The following is a 23,561-nucleotide window of genomic DNA, read 5'->3' on the forward strand; positions in this document are numbered from 1 at the left end:
AGATCAGGATCATCCACTGATCAAACTATTGTTTTTGCAAGGATCATAAATGTAGAAATTAAAGGAATGAGTTGAAGAAGTTGCAGATAGAACTAGGTTCCTATCGTATCGAAATTAAAATCTAAATCGTTTTCAGTAGTGTTATCATTCTTGATATGCAAAGGGAGTGTTGTCAATTTGAAGAAACGTCGATTTCAGAAGTAACCGCTCTCACATTGGTGGTTCCCACTCTTATTAATTCTCTGCTTTCCTACCTGGTCCAAATCCCTTTGAACTTGTCTCCAACTAAGACTTCTCGTTTGGTTTCCATCGTCGCGAAGATGCTGATCGGTGGTCCTATAACTCCTGCACAGGTACGCGTTTGTTTTGCACTTTTCTGTGCTTTCAGATATTGCTCTCGTATTCGATCGCTCGAGTGGTCGATGATGATAAAATGCTTCATGTCGTACATTGTTATGGTGACGTTATGGATTTCACTTTTGGTCCTGCGTTCTTAGGCTGTGTTTGTTTCCGATGGAAAATGCTTGCAGCTTATGTTGCTTCTTTATCATGCGTATCTTGGCTGTTTTTACTAATTTCAGGTGGCGGTTTTGCTCGGAATCATACCCATATTTGCAGCTTGGATCTATTCCGAGTTGTTGAAATACAAGAAGTATTTAGTCTCTGCCAATGCGTGAGTTGGAGAATCTTTTTTCTTGTTGGAGATATGGGAATGTGTGGTGTGTGTGTGTGTGTGTGTGTATGCCATTTATGGTTCCAAGAAATTCAAACACCAAACTTATAAAATAGCTTAAAAAGGTTCCTGCATAGCAAATTGTGTTATGCACATTGTTGTTCAAAGTTTGGTCTTGCTTTATTGGCTCACGCTCATATATCTTGCAAATCTTAATTGCAATATTGTCTTTCGTTGACAAGGGGGAAAAAAAAAAAGGAAAGAAGAATTAAGGTTTTTCTTTCCGTTTCTTTTATTAAATCTGTGTTCACTCAAGTTTTTCTTTCTACTAGCAGGCAATTGGATGTGAATTTGGCTGAAGCAGGGAACCGCACATTTAAGGAAGATAACAAGGGGGGAGGTATCCAGTCAGCCTGTTCTAAATATCCAAGTCCAACTAGATCTCCTATTATCAGGTTTAAAGACTGTCCTGCATTAGTTAATTTTCAACTAATCAATTTGTGCTTGCTTAAGGATATAATGCCACATGCCTCACTGTATGATTCCTTTCAGGTTCCTTTCCATGGATGGGTCTTTCTTGATTGGAAACCGATTGATGCTTAGAGCTATGTGAGTGCATCACTTTCTTGATTAAAATTGAGAAATAGATTCTTCCAGTGGATAATCGTGGCATACTTCTTTCTTCCATTTTCTGTTGCAGGTCTGAATTTGGTCTTCTTATAGGATATTTTTACTTGTGTGACCGTACGGATTTCTTTGACTCGGCAACAAAGGTGCTTTTATCATGTTATATGCATACCTTATGGCTTGTATAGGGGGATCACATGTGGTTTACACTATATTCAGCCATAATAGCATTTTTCAATATTAGTATGTACACTTCAATCACTTTTGGTTTCCTCATACAGTTAAAGAACTTTCTTCATCTGCAGACTGCATTACATTTAAAATTCAATCGTTCAGGATATTATTTTCACAAAACTAATTGGAACTTTCAAGTATTTTCTTTCTTTATTTATAACAAACTCTTATACAACATATTTTCAACCAAAAGTTCAAATTTGCATATTTTACTTTTGAAAAGTTCACTAAATTGTGGACTGGATGTTTGATAAATGGATTGCATCTATATTTTATTTTTCTTTGAACTATAAATTTTTTGGTTGCTGATGGATTTCCTTCTTGATTATCATCTGTACTTGCAGAGTTACAGCCGGGATCTCTTCTTGTTTCTCTACTTCCTTCTCATCATAGCTTGGGGAATACCTTCTTTCAAGATACATCATGAAAAGTCACCATTCACAGGGAAATCCATACTTTATTTAAACAGGCATCAAACAGAAGAGTGGAAAGGCTGGATGCAGGTCAGTCGGCTCTTTCACATGAGGTATATATTTATTAAAAGTTATTTCTTAAGATATTGAAATTTATAAATGGTGAAAGCTTTGACCATGCAAAACGTAAAAGGGTATTCTTGGCTTGGTTTGGCCTCAGGTTTAACATTAAAGAATTAAGCAACTGCTGTAAAATGCGGTGAAACTCGATTCCATCATCACATGATATATGGGGTACTTGGTTTTCTGAACAAGTATAATGAGATTGGGCTGGTAATCGCTGTGAAAATCGTTTCTTGCTTCTTGCTAGTTATCGTAGTATGGGAAGTACCTGGAGTGTTTGATTTGGTTTGGAGCCCACTTACAATCCTTCTTGGTTCGTAACTACTTTGAGACTTCATATTTCCCTACAACAACATTGCAGGTAACACTGAAAAAGTCCTTGAATCATTCCAGGTTACACTGACCCAAATCCTTCTAGATCACATCTGCCTCATATGCATGAGTGGCATTTCCGTTCTGGACTTGATCGCTACATATGGATAATTGGGATGATATATGCGTATTATCATCCAACTGTAAGTTCTAAGTCAATCTTGTGCAAGTTTTTTATTTTAGCCCTCTCCCTCGAAAAAAAAAAAAAAATCGGTTGCATTTTTTTTTTTCTGATTAATTCTTCAGGTTGAAAGGTGGTTGGTGAAGCTGGAAGAGATGGAAGCAAAGCGTAGAATATCAATAAAAACAACTCTTGCACTGATATCTCTAGCGGTATTGTAGTTTTCTTTTTTTGTCTTTTTTTTTTGGGCTAACAAAAGCCTGTTTTCTGAGAGCTCTAATGGTATTATAAGTTTTTTGTTAGCAAAATCCTGTTTTTTGAGTGTTCATCTCTCATGCAAACAGTTCCTCTGGATTTCTAGGTGGGATATGCGTGGTTCATGTCTGTTTACAAGCTAGACAAGATTAGTAACAACAAATACCATCCATATACCTCGTGGATTCCGATAACGTATGCTTAACTCAAATACGTTGCCATTTTGTAGTATTACAGTACGGTTTGCAAGTTAGTGATGCAACATCTCATTCTTGTTTACCAGGGCCTACATATGCTTGAGGAATGTCACCCAGCATGTACGCAGCTTCAGTTTGACATTTTTTGCGTAAGTGGCATATATAATCCATCTGTTGTTGATTTATTCTAAATTTCTAACATTGAAGTCATATCATGCAGCCCCCATTTTGGGTCACTTCGAAGAGATCCTTCTAGCTTTTCCTCTCATTATAAGTGGATTTATTTGTGATATTGTCTTGGTTTGCCAGATGGCTGGGAAATATAACTCTAGAGACCTACATCGCACAAACCCATATCTGGTTGAGGTATAGTGAACTTCAAAACTGTGAATGCTTGCTATTTTTTTCTAAGGTTGTCAGTATTAAAGGATAGCTTCAAGAGATCCTGCTTGCTTTTCCTAGGAAAGTTTTACATGTACACATCATCATGTACATTTTCACGGACATTCATCGATTCACCTATATATGGAATGGTACCTTATAATGATTCCCAATGAATTTACAGATCAGGTGTTCCAGATGCTCAGCCAAGATTGTTGATTTCTCTAATCCCTGACTACCCATTATTAAACTTCATGCTCACTACTTCCATATACATCGCAGTAAGCAAATGATTTTGTACTTTGAAATCTTGCAAATAACTGGTATAATTAAAGCTCCAATTTTTTTGAGTTCCTGCAGATTTCTCAGAGACTCTTTGAACTGTCGAATACATTAAAAAATGCATTTGTGCCCAGTAAAGACAACAAGCGCATTATCTACAACATGGTTGCAGCAATAGCAGTCTCAAGTATTTTATGCTCCTTGTCTTTGGTATTCCTAAAAAATCCCTTCAATATTGGTAAGACTCGCTTTTTTGATCAGGTAGTTCGACTTTTAAGTCAGTTTGTCAACATTATGAGTTATCTTCAGCATATAGTCGGAACAACTCTCAATTTTAGGATTTGGAGTTGGAATGGCCCTGTTTATATGCCAGACCTTTACAGTCAAGACAAGGCGAAGTGTAAATAAATGAGTTCTATAAGATTGAATTAAATCAACTCACATAACAATTACAGGGTACGTTTGGGTAGTGAGAAGTGTTGAGAATATTTGTGAATAGTAATGAAAAAATAATAATAAAATATTAAATAGTAGTAAAAAGTAGGTGCAAAGTAATGAATAGTAAAAAAGTAGATAAAAAGTAATAATAAAGTAAAGAATAGTAGTGCTTGCCAAATATAAGTATTGAGCGTTCAAATATAAGTATGGTACAGAAGACTGCTGGCTTAATGTAAATTCTCAGAAGTCATAAGAGTAATATTTGCCTGCAAGGGTTTTCATCTCCATAACAGAAATCTGTTCAGAAATGGATTCTTCTGCAGCTTTTCATGGCTATTAGAAATGGATTTTAGAAAATAATGTGTTGAGAAAGTTGGGTGATAATTATTTGGCTTTGTTAATTGACGTTACACTATTAATTATTAATAATAATGTGTGATGCATGGAGAAATCTATAAGTTCATAATCCAATATTGTCTGTCATGTCTTCTTTATTTATTATTTATTATTATTTATGTCGGGGAACCTCTCCAAGGCAAAAGACCCTTCGGACCCACCCCTGCAGAGTAAATTCCGGTCCTGTAGACCGCATCATCAGAAGTTTCCTTACACGAAACTGGTTAAATCACTGACTTTTCATCAAGAGTGTGGCCCAAATGATTGTTTGCATCCATGAGGTGTTGAACGTTGGACCTTGAAGGGAGTGATAACCCCAAAGCCAAGGCTTTCACCACTTGGGCCAACCCCTTGAGTTATATTGTCTGTCATGTCAAAACTCAAAAAACACCGGAGGTTCTGAATTTTTTTCCCTATCTGAAAAAATGTTAATGGTGCAACTCATTTTCATAGAAGGTTTCATACAAAATTTCCTGGTCATCAGATTCCATCCCACAATTAATTACTACCAATACATCTCCCTCTAGCCAAATGGTAATTCTGGAAATTTATGAAGGCAAGAGGAAGGAATGTAGAGTAAAGTAAATCACATGATAGTTTAAAAGCTTATACAAAATAATTAAAGCTATTTCCTCACCTCCGGATAATGTAAATGCATCACAGTGAGAAGCATCGCAGGCCTCAGCAGCAACACCACACAGCTTTACTTCCATTTGATTTGAGATACGGCAGTAAATCCATCAGAATATGTGCACGATGTCATAGGCAAATCTTCTTATGTCAAGGAAAGTAGGCAGATATGAAATCAACTTTCTACTGGAAAAATGATTCAGTAACAAGAATTACATGATTTGGACTTAGACTTGTTTCAGTAAGGAATCAGCCTTTAGCACCATGGTCCTGCCTTCACGATCAAGGTGTGGCCAAAAAAGAAAAAGTTTTTCAGATAATTATGTAAAGAGTCTTATTTGCAAGTCTGGAACACGTTAAGACACCCATCACACCACCACTGACATGGCAAGATTTGATTTGCGGGAAAATCTACTCTTTGCAAATATAATTTTTCTTGTGTAAAATGTCAAATGGCATGAGCTGGGTGCTCACAAGAAAGACTTGATCATTACCCTTTGGCACCACGGGCTTGAGCCAAACATAATTATTTGATGTTAAAATCAGGTAGTCTGAGAGAAAAAGAAAGCACACAAAAGTATTCCATGATCTATTTTATAGTCTCAACATCTTTATCATGTAATGGAATAACAATCCTAATCGTTCATGATTTTTGACATCATAATAAGTGTCACATAGAGAAAGGATACGTCCAGAATAGCACGAATGACTGCCAAAGAAAAGAAAAGGTAGAAAATGTTAATAAGATAATTAGATTGCAATGTTGACAAGTTAAGCATGAATAAATCAGATAGATAAAACATAAATTGAATAGAATATGTCCAAATTCTTTGCTAGTGACAGCCCAGACAAGTCATTCTTCCTTCAGCAAAGCATTTGTTAAAACTTTTTCACAAAAAAATCTTTAGAGCTCCAAGTATAATTATCATAAGCATTTTTTTAACAATCCCAAGCACTAAAAAAAAGCATTTTCCTTCAATCAGAAAAATCAATTTTCTATGATTCAAATGGATCAGCCGGTTACTACCAAGCCCCCATGCCAAGAGCTCTTTCTGACAAGCTAAAACTCAAAGGCATAATTCAAGCCAGATGTTTTTACCCCAACAGATTAACTTGTAACCAACTCCAGTAACTACCGCGAGGTTGTCACTCACTTGAAGTTGCAAAGATAAAAGGAAATAAACAATGGAGAATCCATTAAATAGAAGAAGGCCCGCAAGATTATATGCTTAGAGGAGGCTATGAGAGATTCAACACACATTTAAAGATGTTCACAAATTGTTACCCCATGCAAACAGGTCAGAAAATTTAGACCAGAGAGAGAGAGAGAGAGAGAGAGAGAGAGACATACCATGAGCCCACTAAAAAACCCATCAAGTACAACCCGGTTCCAGCTATCGAAGTATGAATGAATTGAAAACCCTGCCTTCGCTATTAACCCAACCGAAGTGATCGCCATGACTAGGAAATAAAAGATAAACCCAGTCAAGCTTGTGAATCCCGAAATTCCAGCAATGACCCCACCAATAATAGACAGAAAAGTCCGGCTGCGAAAAAAAAAAAAAAGGTTTAAGTTCTACATACAAGCATTATACTTCACAATTATTTTTCCTTCATATTTTGTTGCATTTTATAGCCTCCCACAGCTCCAAATCCAAAAAATGTAGTATATTAACATCTCTTTAATCATTCAGGGCTGTCTTCAATTCTGTATATTGATATACACCAAAATTCATTTGTGAAATCATTGGATATTGCAGGAATCCACTAAAAATTCTATAAGACAGACATCACAGATAGCAGCTGTGTGGAAGATGGCTCCTTTATGTATTCTTTGGTGCATTTGGTGTGAAAGAAACAATAGACATTTTGAGGATCATGATCGCTCCTAGGAAGAGTTTAGGAGTTTTTTTTGGAAGACTTTATTTATGTGGGCCATTGCTTTAGATTTAAATGGTCTCAGCTTCCATGACTTCCTTGTAAATGTTTCTAGTTCCTAAATAGGTGTATTCACATGTATACTTCCAGTGAACCTGGGCTATGCCTACTTTTTGATCAATAAAATATCTTATTACTTATCAAAAGAAAAAATTCTATAAGACAAGTACAGCATGATGAAAGCCTCCAGAATTTTTGATGATTTAGTTGACTTAGAAATACCAAATAATGCACAGTATCTCTCTTTCCCTCACAAAAACATATGGTATATACCCACCAAAACACACACACCCTTGTAATATATGGGGTCTGAAGGAGTGGTGTCCTCTATACAGTTATCTGATATTTAAAGCAGTTGTCAATTAGACTGGCTCCATGTGTTAATAGGTTGTCAAAACAAACCTGTAATATATAGTTTTCATGTTACTTTGCAGATTCTCAGAATTGAAGTTTGGAATGTCATTCGTGGGATCACTTGATTTCTTCTCAGCCACACTAGAATCATTATGTCCCATCATACCTTCTACTTTGTAATATGATACTAGATTTCTGACAAAAGAAAGACAAATAAATGAGCTATTGTGATTATAATTGAAACGTCAACCATTTTTTGTGGCTTCTTAATACAGCACTCGAGTAACTAATAAATGGTCTATGAGGCAATCAACCAAATAACTCAAAAAGTTATGGTCAAGAAGTATCAACTTTTCATAAAACAGATATTAATGCACCTAGGTTGTATCATGTTTTGTTCATGTACTGAATAACAAGAAAACCATGTTGGTTTAATATCATTTTGGAAGTTATAATCCAGGTCCTTTTTGTTTTAATACGCGAGAGAATTAACCAGCTAAACACAAGTTCTGCATACAGATTATGATCCATCACGCCTATGGTATTAGATTTCAACATCCACCGACAAGTATGAAATGCAATTTCTCCAGAGGGTGATGAAGAAAGAACCCATCTTCAATTAGCCCTTTTGTACGCTAGAAGAAAAAAATTGCCCCGCTAGGCTGACCCCCTTCCCATTTCCTCACCTGAATGTTATAATCCCACCAAAATTCCCACTCTATATCCTCTAAACATATCATAATTAATCCAGTCGAACGAAAAATGATCCAAAAAGCAACACTTATTATCCAAACCATCATATTACTTAGCCTTACGAAGTACTTCTTTCAGACAGCTTGTCTCAAGGACAATGAAATCAACAGAAACAACCCCCCCCCCCCAAAAACAAAAAAAATTAGCAAAACAAAACTGTACGAGAGAATAGCACTATCAGATCCGTGAATGAACTGTTCCAAAACAAAATAATTCATAAAGATTTCGATTATACGGCGTAGTTACAAAAATAGAAAAGGAAAATTATGATCGAAGAAGAAAATTTTACAAAAAAGAGATACCTTTACGTTGACTGGGAATCGGAGACCAAAGCACTCAAATGTGCTCTGAGCAGTAGGACTTGCCGTCGGAATACTGTACTCTTCAAATTGCAATTTCATACCCTCGAAATTACCTTAATACCCTCAAGTTCTTAGAATTTTAATGAGTTAGAGCACTGGCAGTCTACCATTGATTTTTCTAACTGCATCTTTAAAATATGTGTATATTTGAATTAAATAATAATAAAATTTTTTTATTTATTTATTTTTTATATATTTTACAATTAACAACATTTGATAAAAAAATCATATTTATTTATCTAAACATTTATATCAGAATAATCAATTTTATCAATAAATATTTATACGTATTAAAAAATATTTTGTATCATCAACTTAATAAAAGTTTCATATATCAAAATCATTTTAATAAAAATTTCATAAAATTGATTTTAATGGATATGAGAGAGAAAAAATAATAAAATAATATTTGAAGAGTGAATAATATTTCTTTAAATTTAAAAAAATACTATTTATAATTATGCAAAATTTTAAAGATGCTTAATCAAATACAGATCAATTTAGAGAGATATTATATAAATATCAAGATGAATATAAAGATACATACATAAGCCATTATCAATGCTCTAAGCCTTGATTTCTCTACATACATATATAAAATCATATCTTTTAAATATTAATTTTTTATATCAAGAAAAACTCTCATGTTAGATTATGTATATTTGAATCAAATAATAATAAAATTTTAATTTTAATTTTTTTAATTGTTTTTCTAAATTTTTTTTTATAAATTTTAAATAAATAATTATCAATTCTGTTTGATCTTATTTGGTTTCTTTGTTTATTACGCTGTTGAGAGAGAGATCAAAGGGTAGGAGAGAGATAAAATAATAAAATAATATTTGATAAGTGAATAATAAAAAAATACTGTTTATAATTATATAAAACTTTAAAAATATTTAATTTAATATAAATTAATTTAAAGAAATATTATACAAATATGAAAATGAATACGAAGATGCACAAATCACTACCTAATTAATTCAATGCTCCCGTCATGCCTTTTCCGGGTAAACGGCGTTAAGCTGTTACTCTGAATTTCCGCTTCCAGCCGTACAGCTTCGTTCTGGTGTCCAGTGTCCACCACTCCACCTGCCTTCGAGTCTCGACTGAACCCTAAACCATTTTGAGGAGTCGGGACAGTATCTTTTCTGGTTTTTTATACGCTGTTTTAAAATAAATAAATTTTTTGAATTCAAGAACTTGATTGAGGCAAGCTGGGGTTTAGGGTTTTAGTTCTCTTTTATAATGTACTTGAAAGGAGGGCGTTCCTTATTGTTGAAAGTCCACAAGCCTCCTATCCCCTTTGTGCTAAATACAAACCCAATTCTCAATCCCCATCAACCCCTAGATGAACAGAAACAGTCCCTTCTCAGAGAAAGCGATGTCCTAAACAGATTGAGACGCGAGTGCGACATTGTTTTGGCCTTGAATTACTTCAGGTCCATTGCCAATTCAGGGACATTCAAGCACACCCCATTAACGTACCAAACCATGATTGAGAAACTCGATCGGGAAGAGAACCAAACTGATGCCGTGCAATATTTATTGCACCAAATGAAGTTGGACGGAATTGGTTGCTCCGAGGAGTTGTTTGTGAGCGTTATAAAGGCTTATCGGCGAGCCGGGTTGGCAGAGCAAGCCTTGAAGACGTTTTATAGGATAAGGGAATTTGGGTGTGAGCCAACGGTGAAGATTTACAATCATTTATTGGATTCTTTGCTTGGTGAGAATAGGTTTCAGATGATTAATCCGATATATAGTAATATGAAGAGAGATGGGATGGAGCCAAATGTGTTTACGTATAACATTCTTTTGAAGGCGTTGTGTAAGAATGATAGGGTCGATGGTGCACGCAAGTTGCTTGAGGAAATGTCGAAGAAAGGGTGCTCTCCGGATGCAGTGAGCTATACAACTATAGTGTCAACATTGTGCAGGGTTGGTAAGCTGGAGGAAGCGAGGGAGCTCGTAGTGATGTTTGAACCCTGTGTGTCGGTTTATAATGCATTGATAAATGGGTTTTGCAGAGAATACAAGTTTGAAGAGGGGTTCAAGTTGTTAGTTGAGATGATGGATAAAGTGGTTGATCCTAATGTCATCACATACTCAGCGATAATCAGTTCTCTTTGTGATGTGGGGAATGTTGGATTGGGTCTTGCAGTGTTTGCCCAGATGTTTAGGAGAGGATGTAAACCCAATATATATACGTTTACTTCATTGATAAAGGGGTATCTCTTGGGAAGGAGACAATGTGAAGCACTTGAAATGTGGAGCCGAATGATTCGAGAGGGATTTGTGCCCAATGTTGTTGCGCACAACACTCTAATACACGGTCTCTGCTCCTGTGGAAATATGGGTAAAGCCGTATCTATTTGTAATGAGATGGAGAGAAATGGCTGTTCTCCAAATGTGACTACATATAGCACTCTCATTGACGGCTTTGCAAAAGCTGGGAACTTTATTGGTGCATCTGAGACATGGAACAAGATGATAACGCATGGTTGTCAACCAAATGTTGTGGCATATACCTGCATGGTGGATGTCCTTTGTAGGAATTATATGTTTAACCAAGCTCATTATCTTATAGAGAATATGACTACTGAAGCTTGTCCTCCAAATACGGTTACATTCAACGCTTTTATCAAAGGGTTATGTGGCAATGGAAGACTGGACTGGGCTCTAAACATGCTTGATCAGATGGAGAGATATGGGTGTTTTCCCAACATCACAACATATAATGAATTATTGAATGGTCTCTTTAAGGCAAAAAGATTCAGAGAGGCTTTTGGACTTTATAGGGAGATAAAAGAAAAGGAGATTGAGCCGAATTTGGTGACTTGTAATACCATTTTGCATGGATTTTGCAGTGCTGGTATGCCTCAGGAGACGTTGCAGCTTCTTGGAAAAATGCTGGTTGGAGGAATAAAGCCTGATACCATCACATATAACACAATAATTTATGCTTACTGTAAGGAGGGAAAGGTTAAATCTGCCATCCAACTTTTGGACAGGAATAGTGTTGCAGAAGAGTGGCAGCCTGACGTAATAGGGTACACTACTCTTATTTGGGGGATCTCTAATTGGATAGGTAATGAAGAAGCCAATTTTTATCTTCACAGGATGATCAATGAAGGTATCTACCCCAACTTCACTACCTGGAACGTGTTAGTCCGTTGTTTCTTCAGCAACTTAGGTCATATGGGGCCGATTCACATTTTAGATGATATCGTGAGTAACAGATAATGCACAGATTTGGATTTTTTTCCAGACAGATTAGTACAAAACATCGCTCAAATACTACAGATGCTCAAAATGACTGAATATTTGGATTAGTGCCGAGCTCTTGTTGGGGATAATGTTAGATGCATGCTACCACCATACATTGGATTACTAGATGAGGCACAGAGGAGAACCGCACTCACTTTCCATGTGCGATTTTAATAATGTCAAAAATGTAAAGCACTAATCCTCTAGAGACTAGAAATCTCCTTATTCTTTCTCCCCTCTCCCTTTGGGTTGAATTGAATTTGAAAGACAAGAGAGTGTTAGGGGCATTTGCACCCACATTCAAATCTGAAAGGAAATGTGAGAATCTGGACTGACAGTTCCTTCTTTACCGATTAGTCACATGCTTTTGACATGATAATGAGATTGGCAACAACATTTCTTTTGCCCCATGGGGAAAAGTAATCTTTGTAGTCAAGCCGATTACTTGATGAGGATCCATAAAGCCGATGTCAATTGAATTGGAGCCTCCGGATTGCTGTTCTATCGCTCAAAATCCCTCGGTTGTTTGATCAAAACTATTTGAAAGGTAAGTGAAAACCTACCTACCATGGTCTTCACAGAGGATTTCTCAATTCTATGGACCAGATGTTATGGTTATACTATATATTCTTTTTGTGCAAGTATACTGATATGCAAGTGGTATGTAATTTTCAATGCTTGCATACCTTGTAGTTCACTGGTTGTGATGTAAAAATAGAATGAAACGTTATAAATAAACTTCTTTCATATGCTTTGTGTAATCGTTATTAAAATGCAGTTTTGACATTGACTTATGGGAAAGTTGAAGCTCAGTATGCCGACAGGTGTTGGAACTCTTAAATTTGTTATCAAGGCCGAAATCCAAAGCGCCGTACAAGAAGAACTCAGCTTCAAAGGGATAAAAGTTTAGAGATGATCAACATCAAAGACGCGTTGATGTTGATTTCAAAAGCAATAGCTACTGTGTCCAGCAAAATGATTTTATTTTGCCAATTCAATATTCTCGTTGCAGATTTTAGGAATTACTGTTGCAGAGCTTAAGTCAAACATGAACTTATATCTCAAAATGACTATTTTTTTTTTCTCAAAAGATAAGCTTCATTAATAAAATGTGCTTAGTACAAATAACCTAAAAGAGTATATACATGCAAGCTAATAAAAAAATTAGGAAGGTGGATCTTTGCCACTGTGAATATCCAGGAGACATGGTGGAATTTTAATCAGGGGTATGCTACTATATAAATTATTGGAAGCTGCCCATTGCACAATAGAATGTGTGTATCAATTCTGAGAACGATGTATCTTTACTGCTTGTTAGCTTTCAAAGTTTTGTAACAGTATTTTTGTATCTCTTATTGTTCCTTCTGTGATCCATTCTGAAATTTGTTGTGGTGTTGTCAAGGCTGTTATATCCACCTGAGAGTCTCCTTCTATGATTACCTTCTTGAGGTTCTTTGAACATGCTTCCTTTACTCCTATGAATGCTGCTAAAGCTTCACCTTGGTTTGAATTGCAGTTGCTTGAAAACTTTGTTACTATGACCACAATTGTTCTATTATGATCTCTACAGATTGCAATTGTCGTGCTTCCTGTTGATCTCACAGCCACATCAAATGAGATGGAGTAATGTTCCAATGGAGGGGTACCATTTGAGGCCACTACTTAGTATTTTCCATTTTCATGCCTTGCAGTGTCCCCTATATATTTTGATGACTTTGGATACAAAAAGATCAATAGGTACATTTTGGATGATTTGGTTTCTAGAAAACCAGAGACTATCCATTACTATAACAACAAACAATTGGAATTTTTGAGAATCCTGTGCAATGTGCAGATTGGTGACAAGGTCTAGGATTGCTAGAATCCAACTGGTGATGTCTTGCCCCACTACGGTAGTGATATCCAGGGGCCATGGTGATTGTCTCCATAGGATCCTGGAATAAGGATAATTCAATAATAAATGAGAGGTTGTTTCCTCTGCTGTTTGGCAAATGGGACAGAGTATTTAGTCTTCATCAAAGTGTATTTATTTCTCCTGTTATCGATTGGTGCATGTGCTTCAATCGATGCCTGGTCATTTTGCCTAAATGTTGAGTTTTTTGCTCTTAGCCATAACCCATACTGAAAGACTTCAGGCAAAACCGCATATATTGGGCAAGCTTGCACAATGTGCCCAAAGCAACCACACCCATAACAAAAATCAGACAACTTTTCGTATTTTATCAAGATGTTTTTCACTGCTCTGTTCGGGTGGCTTAGATCAAAACCTTTTGGAAGAAGTTTTTTAATATTAATTTCTACCTTCATCCTTAAGAACCTTCTCTGTGCTACTCCAAAAATTGATGCTCTGTCCACTTCAATGGGGTTGCCTAGTACCATCCCTATTTTTTCTGCATTCTACTTCATGGATGTTGATTCCAGGAGGCCAGTTCTTGAGGACCATGCGAAAGCCTTTGAAATTCCATGGGTGATTGGCTAGCACCCTTTCCTTATCTTGCTGGGATGGAAATGTGAAGAGGAATGTGTCGATTTCGATATCTTCCATCATGAGCCCCAATACAAAACTCCAAACAGCTTTAATAGTAGCATGAAATGTATTTTTGTTTAAAGGTTTTGAGGATATGAGCTTGCCTATCAGAATTAAGTTGGAGAAGTAATTCACTAGAATTCTGGTTCAAGGTGGAGGTCACTCCATGATAGAGCTGCTTGGCTAATGAGTTTGTCAATGTTTGATTGGTTGGTAGACATTTTTGAAAGTGACTGGAAGTAGACGAGGTGAAAATGGAACGAGGGTGTAATGTAGAAGGGGGGAAGGTAGATGGAGGACTGGAGATGGAAGGAAGGGTAGGTTATGAAAATGAAACAAACTATTAAGAGGGGAATAACTCACTAGATAGGGAGAACTCATCTTAGAGAGAGAGTTGGAAACAACTTTTCAAGCATTCATATTCCCAAAATGACTATTTATTTGTGTGAGGGGAGTAATCCCCAGGGTCGGGCCCTGGGAGTAGGCTCGGCTTGGGTCCAAGAATAAGGCTTGGGCTGGGTGGAGTCAGCATAGGAGGCCCAAGAAGAGAAGCAACTGGGCAGAGTACATTGACAAAAGGACGAAAGGCGAGATAGTCTAACACCATTACTGACCAACAATCAAGGACATCCCCTGACCCTGAATCCTGGTGTCCAAATGCGTCATAGAGGTGGACGTGCCTGACTAGGACCATGCCACATTAATGAGACGGAGGCAGGCACGCCAGGAAGAGGAGTCACGCCGCATTTAATGCATCCCGGGGCTCGACACGCCACGCCACGCCACGCCGTGCCTCCTGGGGTGTCAAAGACAGCCGCAATCAGGTCTGACTGGTTTGCAGCATGGCAGGGACACCCGACCCAGTATGAAACGACACACCCACTATGTCCACCTTGAGGGCCAACCCAGCAAGGTATAAATACCCCCTTCCCATGGCCAGGGAATGGGTTCACTATATTTAATACTCCAACTCTTATTCTCCTTGACAGATTATTTTCCTCTCAATACTATTCATTAACTTAAGCATCGGAGGCCCCACGGCCCCCGAGCCCCCAATCTCATTCTCCATTTCAGACAGGCTTTGGATCGAATTCAATTGCGTGGAGTTGCCTAGGCCATGAAACACAACATCAACAATTTGGACTTAGAACCTTTTATAATCATTTAAATCGCACAAAAACTTCTCTCTCGCATGAAATCTCATTCACCAATCTCTCATATTACAGCTACAGAAGAAACTGCCGAATGGAAAAGTAAATAACTTGTGCTCTGACTGCATCCACTTGGATTCTCAAATCCTAAGCCATGAAGATGCTGTGGCTCACAAAGTCTAACGATCCCGTCAACTTCGAGAAGTACAGTATATGTGGATCGGGTCCGTAGAGTGCAGGTTGACATAATTAGTCTTAGTTTGGATCACGAGTCTCAGAGCAAACTTGATTAATAACATCAAAACAACTCTTTCATCACATAAAGCTAGCATACAGGAAAACCTCATTCACTTATTTGCCACCTTTGCCGAGGGCATGCATATTGATATGGTTTAAACATAAAAGTGAAAATTGCAGCAGCAGAGCTTTTAAGCTTGTAAATGAGATCTGGCAATACGGCCATTAGCGCCCTTTGGATAGAAACCACCAGGTACATGCTCGTCACCTCCCCCATATACAATCCTCAGGATCTCCTCCGGAGTTCTATCATATGCAAGCGAGTCTCTGTCTCCAGCAAGCACGTTCCCAATACTCTTTCCCTCCGCACCCTTTCCTGGTGAAACCACAAGGCCTTCATCTTTCAGCCCTTTGTGTCCCAGCTTATTCCTTAGCTCTGAGAAGCGATTTGTAAACTCTGCCACCGTTATTCCATAGGGAGCCACCTTTATCGTTGCCCGCTCGTATAGCAATCCTCGAATGACTGCATCTTGGCCAGATTCCACGCCCAAAAGGCCTGCAACAAGCTGACAAAAACACGAGAAGGTTACTCATTTTCTGTTCAGTTTCAAGGCATTTACCAGAGATGATTGGGGCTTACCCTTTTGGAAGTAGCACCTTGGAGTTTCGGATTTGCTCCGACATAGCCAGTAAGTCCAACATAAGGAATCAGGTAGGATGCGAGGAGGTAGTTGAGGGAGCTGGCGTATGGATCAAAAGGTGGGATTAATGGTCGTCCAAATGCGCTATTCACCACTTTTGCAAATGATGCTGCACTCAAGTCCAATAATGGCCTTGGGAATCCAGGAACTTTTTTTTGAATTGCCCTGCAAGCACCAAGAACTTTGTATATAAAATGGGTAAAATTCATTGTCCTCAAAAGAGGTGCTCAAATTCATCATTGATTATTTATGATATTAGAGCAGATAGTCTTGAGTTCAAAATCAGAGTCTGATCTCACATATCAAGAGAGTCTTAGAAAAATGTTTATATCTAATAATAACGTGTCATCCTCAGCAATTAAACGCCAAGAATAAAAATATCTGAAAGAAAATTAGAAATGATTCAAGAGACAACCTCAAGTGTCCAACTTCTTGCAAAGCAAATTGCTTGATAACATCCTGGGTAAAAGTGTCCAGCTTTGCCCGTCTAGCACCAATAGGTGGCGGACCTCCCTTGGTTAGATTTGGAGCAACTATATCTAAGCCATAACCCAAAGAGCCATACAAGAAGAATTCAGCTTCTAGGAACTCTAAATTTAGAGGAAATTCCAAAAGGTCCACGTCGGATTCCGGGACAGAAGAGTCACAATCTGCTAAGAGCTCTGAAGAATATGATTTGGGAAGGAGGAGAAGGATTAGGAGAGCTGTGATGGTGGGGGTATTAGTAGCAATGGAAGTAGATGTTGCCATGGTTCTTCGCTAGTGATGTATAATATATCTCACATCGGCGTTAATGTGTGTAATTTATATCTAAGCTCAGAGTGATACGATTGTGTAAGGTGATGCCAGATGGCAAAAGGAAAAGTCTCACTCAAAACTTCGAATGGCCAAGTGGAACTTGATCTAATTCACAGTTGTTGATTCAGGAGGAGGATTAGGAGGGAAGGTTTGCGTTATTTAATGTTCATTGTCTTTGCATGGTTTATGGTTAGGTGGCTGTGTTTTATTTGAGTTATGGTATAATATTATTGATACAAATCTGCGTTTTATCCTAAACAAACTGTGAGGGAGAAGTGGCCCTCATTTAGGAAATACGTACAATCATAGATCATATGCATACGTGCTGCATTGAAATTATGTTATTTTGTGTCCATATATGCATGCATGCATGCATGTAGGTATAATGCATATAAAGTTAGACCCAAGTTTGTTTGGATACAGAAACACTCTCAAATCATCTTATTTCATCTGATCTCATCATTACAATTTTTTCAAATTTTCATATAAAATATAAAAAATAAAATTCGAGTTTCACCTGGAAAAGAAATACGGCAAAATTTTTGAGTTATGAATTTGACGCAAGGAATACATTGATGAAAAAAAAAAAGAACGGCAATTGATTTGGCATGCACGAATTTTTCCGTTTCATGAAACGTTTAAATAGGGATATGTTCATGACAAAGCAAGAATCCTATAGGATTTTATTCAAAAAAAAAAAAAAAAAAGAATCCTATAGGATTAGCTTTTACCCAATTGGGGAAAAAAAAACGTAAACTTTTCAGATTATGGTGTTGTGAGTTTGTGTCAAGGTATTCTCAAGTATTCTAAAAATACCTTATTACTATTCATTATTTTTTAATATTTTATTATTAATTTTTCACTATTATTTACAGAATACTTTAAAATACGCCACTATCCAAACTGTTAAAATTTGGCTTACAATCCATTTGTTGTAATAACATTTGGTTCGAGTGCCTGTATTTTAAACCCTACTTCTTGTTAGATCTATTATAGTTATAAAAAAGTTAAAACCACCAATAATTTTTCATTATTGCAGGACCCACTTTAATGGTGTGTTAGATGTGTAAAAAACATGCATGTAAGCAGAGTTTTCTCGTGGTTGATGCACAATTGCACACTCTTTGTGCAACCATGAAATGATCAGTTTCTTGGCACATTTCCATTATTTTCTCCTGCTGGAACATTACTTAAAGTGATTGACAAATATACGAATGAGTTATAGAAGCAAGGAGAAAGTGGCAGGCCTTAGAAGTATGCAAGCAAGCAAGCATGAAGTCCGTTTTCTCACGGCCATGTGAAGTTCGTGAAATCATTTTTGTTTGGTTTTTAACTTGCAAGTAAGTTTGACATAATGAATAATTTGGTGTGCACAAAACAAAGTCTCTCATTGATTTTTACCAATCAGAAAAAGGGTAAAAAACTGCATTAGCAATCACTGACGCTTTGATTCTAAATCAAAATCGACCCCAGTCATCTTCTCAGGTAAGTCTACATACAGTCTCTAAATGAGAACTGTTCATACAAGTTCATACAGTTATATTTAAAAAAAAAAATTAATTATAATAACATCATTTTTAAAATGATATTTTTTTTTCTTTTATCCACATTCATTAATGAGACTGTACACGCAGTCCCTTACTCGGAACTACAAATAGAATCTCTTCATTTTCCCCGTAGGAAAGAAGCAGCAAATAACATGTTCGGTGCCATTAGATTCTCAAATCCGATGTCACGTTTCCAAGGATTGTGTCTTGAACCCAGATCAAGCAAAAAAGGTAGTCAGTCCTATAATAATGTCAACTACTACTAAATGTACTTGTGTTTGATCGGACGGTAAACAAGTGTAGGTCCATTTTCTATGACAACCTTGAAATTCTGTCTCTGTCAAGCACATAGCAGTCCAGTATTCCAAAGTTCATGCAGTCAGATTCCACGTCTTGAAACTTGATAAAACTTCATGCGGGAATGACATACATAAAGGGCAACTAGGACCTCCAAAACCCTACCATCAACTCGGATGTATTCAATAGATTGCACGATTTCATATCTTTATCGAAAATACGATTAAAGACTGTCAAATTTATACATGAAGTACAATACACATCAACCTAATATGAGATTCTCACAAACCAAAAAACATGGTATAAGTTTAGAACAAAACATTACCTACCTACTTTCTCGGATCTCATATTCTTTCTTCCCTTATTTCTTGCAATAGCCGATATATTATTCTTATGTTCTCTGTCACCAGCTTCATTCTTGACAGCAATAATCCCATCCTCAGTTTCATCATCATAATCTTCCATCTCACCCTCCTCACCTTCCCCATCCCAATCCTCTTTGTCATCTTCATAGTCATAGGCATCATCATAATCAATATCTTCTTCCTCTTCATCATAATCATCTGTACCTGCACGCAGGGTGTGGAACTCGGGAGGCGGAGGGCAATCCTCTGTAATTGCCTCATCCCTCTTTATCACGAGATGCCGAATGACCCTTTCATCTTTGTCTAGCATGCTCTTGAAATCATTAATCCATTTTGCTTCTAACTCGAAGTTCATTAAGATGTAGTGGGCATTCTTGGCTTTGTTTATCTTGTATGCTAATCTTCTCATACCCCAATCACTCAGTCTCCATATCTTGCCTTTCTTCTCCCTTAAAAAATCTGTGCATCAAACATTCCTTGTATATCAGAAACTTATCCAGCTTTTAAATCAAACTTACGAGGAAAAATTAACTCTACTTGAAATCACTGCATCAAATCCCAGAGTGTTCCTACATGACCTTCTACTGCCTATATTGGGTGTTTTGTTTGAAGGGTGATCTGTGGGATCCCGTTTTCTTCGTGTGCACAGACTCAGCTGTGGTTTTTTTTTTTGTTAGTTCTTCATGCCATGAAGACCAGACAAACCCTATTCATTGATAGAACACATTTATTTTTTGACACAAATTTGATATCAACATTGAACAAGCACATGCGGAGATGATCCTGCAAGGAAGCAGTTCTTTTTTTTTCTTTTTCTTTTTATAAGTAAAACATATGTTTATTAATATGAAAAATTATGCATAGTCCAAGTCAGGAAGCAGTTGATAGCTGCTTCTGTCTGAAGTTCACGTTGGAGATTGAAAGAGAGCATTTTCATTTTAGTAAACCAAAACTATTTTTATAGGTAAAATAAAAATTTTAGTAAACTAAAACTTTAACCGAGATTTTGAATTTTCAGAGACAACACTTTTTAAAAACTGCTAACATTCATCAATGACCATAAAAGTAATTACTGCGTAGAGATTTCCATTCCCAGCTTTTCCTAAGCAATATCTACATACCATTAGTTGTGAAGAAGGGAGAAACAAAACAGAAATTGAAAATGGTGCTCTGATATCAAAACTCCAAGCAGTATCCATAAAGCAAGCTAAATTCAGCACCCTGAAAGATTCAACAGAGTTACCAGCACCACTATGAAACCATCCAGGCTTCAAAATATTTTACCAGCCATCTGAACTCCCTCTTTTGGCCAGTTTTTATAGAAAGCAGTAAGGCAGAACGAAGAAGCATATGAGGTGAAACTCCTATGAACTAATAATAAAATCAATTTGGAAAAACTGATAATCTATGACTTCAGCAGTAATATCGACAGAAAAAGAAAAAAGATGGAAGGGCGAAGATCACCTTGAACTTTCTCATTAACATTTCCAACCTCTTCTGCATGCTTCTCATGAATTAAATAAACCACTTCATAGTGGCGCACTGTAGAAACATGGGAAAGAATAACTCATAAGAGGTATAAGTAGATATTCTCTCTAAAGATAACCCATGAAGGACCCTGATAGATGCAAGTAAATCAGAGACTGTCAAGTACCTTTTTCAACGAACTCTTCCATTTCTCAAAATCATAAAAATGCATGATTTCTCAATCAATCAAAATTAGAATACACCAAACTGCATACCACAAATTACACATATCGAAAGCGACACAACTCCCCCTTGTTTACTTGAATGCTAAAAATAGATGGAATACACACACACACACACACACACGTTCTTTCACCTGCAATCTCTGTAACCAAAGGACAATTATCCTACTAGTAAGTAGAACCGACCAACCAAGTTGAAAGCCAACTTACTTTGTTCCACAACTGTTTCACTTTCTAGCTGAAGCATCAGAGTTTCATAGAATTTTTCTGGAAATCAACAAAAAATGAATAACTTACACTTCTGCATAATCAAAAATTCTTTATTTTGAAAAGAAAAAAAAGAGAGAAAGAAGTAATTACCTTCTTCTTCATCGGCAAACTCAGGCAGAAGTTTACCATCCTGAACTTTCTTCTGAGAATTTTAGGGAAAAAAAAATCCCACCACAAAACCAACCAGAAGTTCAATTAAATAAAAAGACAAACACATTCTTCAAAGAAATAGATGCAGCCTAAGCAACCCCAACTCTTTTTCGATAATTGAGATAATTCTATTCGAGAGATCACACATAAAAAGTAATTTTGCTAGAAAGATCAGAAGCTCGAGTACACAGGAGAATATAAGAGAATCCAAAGAATTAGAAACAAAATCTTATAATATTTAAAAATTTGAGAGAATAATAAAAAACCAACTCCAATAAAAGTAGCTCGCTTTGCTCAAATAGAAGACTTATCAACACCATTAAAAAAAATATGGCCCTCCCTTCCATCTCTTATCTCTCTCCAAATAATCCACATTAAACAACAAGGGATGCATTCAAAATGGAGCAATTATACAGTAAAATGCAGCCATACAGCCCATGGTCTAATATAGTTTATTAGAACAATTGATGATGTCACTAGCACTGCATCAGACCACAGGATATGAAGGCATATTTTACCCAACTTTTTATGCCATACTGCTAACCCTGACAACTAAATTACACATCTATCTCTTATTTGGCATCACCTAACACAAGGGTCTATGATTCCTTGCAAAGGAGTAACGAGGGAACTGATGATCAAGGGATTCAACTCTACTTTTACAAGTAGGACACCAATAAACTATGGTAACATTAGTGTTTATGAGGTTGTCAGCAGTGCAATGTAACTCAGAGTCTCAGACCAGTCGATATAAATACACAACCTATCAATTCAGGGTTTTTGAATTTGCCTATTACATGTTCAGCAGTTATGAATTCATCCAAAGCATACAGCAATAGACAAATGCAAAGACTTTTTTTTTTGGACAGGTGACAAATGCAAAAACTATCAATTTCTTTTTCCTTTTCTTAGTTTCGTGATTCAACTCAAAATAAAAACATTCCATTCAGTTCCAAGACATTCTTTTATATGCTTAATAATAGAACCCAACAGCTAAGGGGAAAAAAAGGGAAACTCAAATACGCATAACAAAGACAAAGGCAATACTTTGCCCTCCTAATATTTTGGGAAGTAAAAAATAAAATAAAACATAAAAAGAGAAAAAAGCAGAGATATCCTTAACGTTATCCAACCGATAAACATGAAAACTAACAACGGGGGTGGGTGTTTGTGCGCAAAGCAAACCTCTTTAAGGAGCACAGCTTCAGGGAAAGGCCCAGTGGCCTCGTCTGGCTTTGGCACAAAGCTATGACCGTCTGCCTTCTTGTTCTTGCTGTTCTTTGCCCCCACTATCACCGAGTCCCTAAATCCAACAGAGAGCTTGTGCGTAGTAAATGGGGCCGAAAGAGATAAGGAAGAGTACCCATTTGCAGCTTTCATATATAGGTTTGGATCCCTTAGCAAAGAACCAGTGATGATAGCCATTTTAGGAGCATTTAGTGTGAAACAAACTGAGGACGAAGAGTTTAGGAGTGCCTCCATTGCAGCTCCTTGAGCGCAAAAGATAAATGCAAATTGATGTAAAGTGTTTGAAAGAACTTCAAGGTAATAAAAATGGGGCGAATTAGTAATTTCAAACAAGTTTGGAGGGTGTTTTTGTGTTCGGAGTATGGGTTGAGTGAAGTCGAGCGGTTTAATGGTACTTTGGTGCACCAATCAATGCAAGGTGGATTCTCAGCGACTCCAAAACTTAGCTGAAGAGAAATTTGAAAATTCTAGCTTCGCTCTGATTTGATAAAATGGTGGGGGAGTCACATTTCTTTTCTAATTTTTCAATCGGGGGTTGGAGGTATTGTTGGACTGACTCTGATTTTATGCTTCGACTTCGACTCTGAATTTAATTTCGATATTGTGCACATATTATAAAAATATGTGTTTATTTATATATTTATCATACATATTAGTATAGTTAGTTATATAATTATAACTTATATAGTTAAATTCAATAATATATTAGTGTGAACTAATTATTATAAAATAATATACTTATACT

The 23,561-nt window shown here is 36.7% G+C and overlaps 5 protein-coding genes across 5 annotated transcripts; 2 read left to right on the plus strand and 3 right to left on the minus strand.

Annotated features, from left to right (window-relative positions):
* The first annotated feature begins 320 nt into the window (after nucleotides 1-320).
* LOC109010797 (protein REDUCED WALL ACETYLATION 2-like) lies at nucleotides 321-4,086 on the plus strand. Its single transcript, XM_035691431.1, has 14 exons — nucleotides 321-353; nucleotides 582-673; nucleotides 1,009-1,128; nucleotides 1,226-1,282; nucleotides 1,374-1,446; nucleotides 1,879-2,041; nucleotides 2,189-2,383; nucleotides 2,464-2,585; nucleotides 2,689-2,775; nucleotides 2,925-3,013; nucleotides 3,102-3,164; nucleotides 3,325-3,381; nucleotides 3,581-3,677; nucleotides 3,757-4,086. Exons 1-14 carry the CDS (start codon nucleotides 321-323, stop codon nucleotides 4,084-4,086), a joined length of 1,578 nt encoding a protein of 525 aa, XP_035547324.1.
* An 823-nt stretch (nucleotides 4,087-4,909) lies between these two features.
* On the minus strand, nucleotides 4,910-8,602 carry LOC109010789 (ER membrane protein complex subunit 6-like). The gene is made up of 5 exons (XM_018991704.2): nucleotides 8,490-8,602; nucleotides 7,483-7,629; nucleotides 6,494-6,689; nucleotides 5,832-5,851; nucleotides 4,910-5,283 (listed from the first exon to the last, which is right to left on the minus strand). Exons 2-5 carry the CDS (start codon nucleotides 7,596-7,598, stop codon nucleotides 5,253-5,255), a joined length of 363 nt encoding a protein of 120 aa, XP_018847249.1. The 5' UTR covers nucleotides 7,599-7,629; nucleotides 8,490-8,602; the 3' UTR covers nucleotides 4,910-5,252.
* A 950-nt stretch (nucleotides 8,603-9,552) lies between these two features.
* Nucleotides 9,553-12,697, plus strand: LOC109017703 (pentatricopeptide repeat-containing protein At3g48810). The gene is made up of 2 exons (XM_018999905.2): nucleotides 9,553-12,363; nucleotides 12,595-12,697. The coding sequence occupies exon 1, from the start codon at nucleotides 9,798-9,800 to the stop codon at nucleotides 11,790-11,792; it is 1,995 nt and encodes a 664-aa protein (XP_018855450.2). The 5' UTR covers nucleotides 9,553-9,797; the 3' UTR covers nucleotides 11,793-12,363; nucleotides 12,595-12,697.
* Nucleotides 12,698-15,827: 3,130 nt separating this feature from the next.
* LOC109017704 (desiccation-related protein PCC13-62-like) lies at nucleotides 15,828-17,207 on the minus strand. The gene is made up of 3 exons (XM_018999906.2): nucleotides 16,848-17,207; nucleotides 16,372-16,597; nucleotides 15,828-16,297 (listed from the first exon to the last, which is right to left on the minus strand). Exons 1-3 carry the CDS (start codon nucleotides 17,180-17,182, stop codon nucleotides 15,923-15,925), a joined length of 936 nt encoding a protein of 311 aa, XP_018855451.1. The 5' UTR covers nucleotides 17,183-17,207; the 3' UTR covers nucleotides 15,828-15,922.
* A 2,014-nt stretch (nucleotides 17,208-19,221) lies between these two features.
* LOC109010786 (glutamic acid-rich protein) lies at nucleotides 19,222-23,101 on the minus strand. Its single transcript, XM_018991700.2, has 5 exons — nucleotides 22,754-23,101; nucleotides 21,509-21,560; nucleotides 21,359-21,415; nucleotides 20,904-20,981; nucleotides 19,222-19,898 (listed from the first exon to the last, which is right to left on the minus strand). Exons 1-5 carry the CDS (start codon nucleotides 23,048-23,050, stop codon nucleotides 19,396-19,398), a joined length of 987 nt encoding a protein of 328 aa, XP_018847245.2. The 5' UTR covers nucleotides 23,051-23,101; the 3' UTR covers nucleotides 19,222-19,395.
* Nucleotides 23,102-23,561: the final 460 nt, after the last annotated feature.

Source organism: Juglans regia, chromosome 7 (assembly GCF_001411555.2).
Source record: "Juglans regia cultivar Chandler chromosome 7, Walnut 2.0, whole genome shotgun sequence".
Taxonomy (NCBI): domain Eukaryota; kingdom Viridiplantae; phylum Streptophyta; class Magnoliopsida; order Fagales; family Juglandaceae; genus Juglans; species Juglans regia.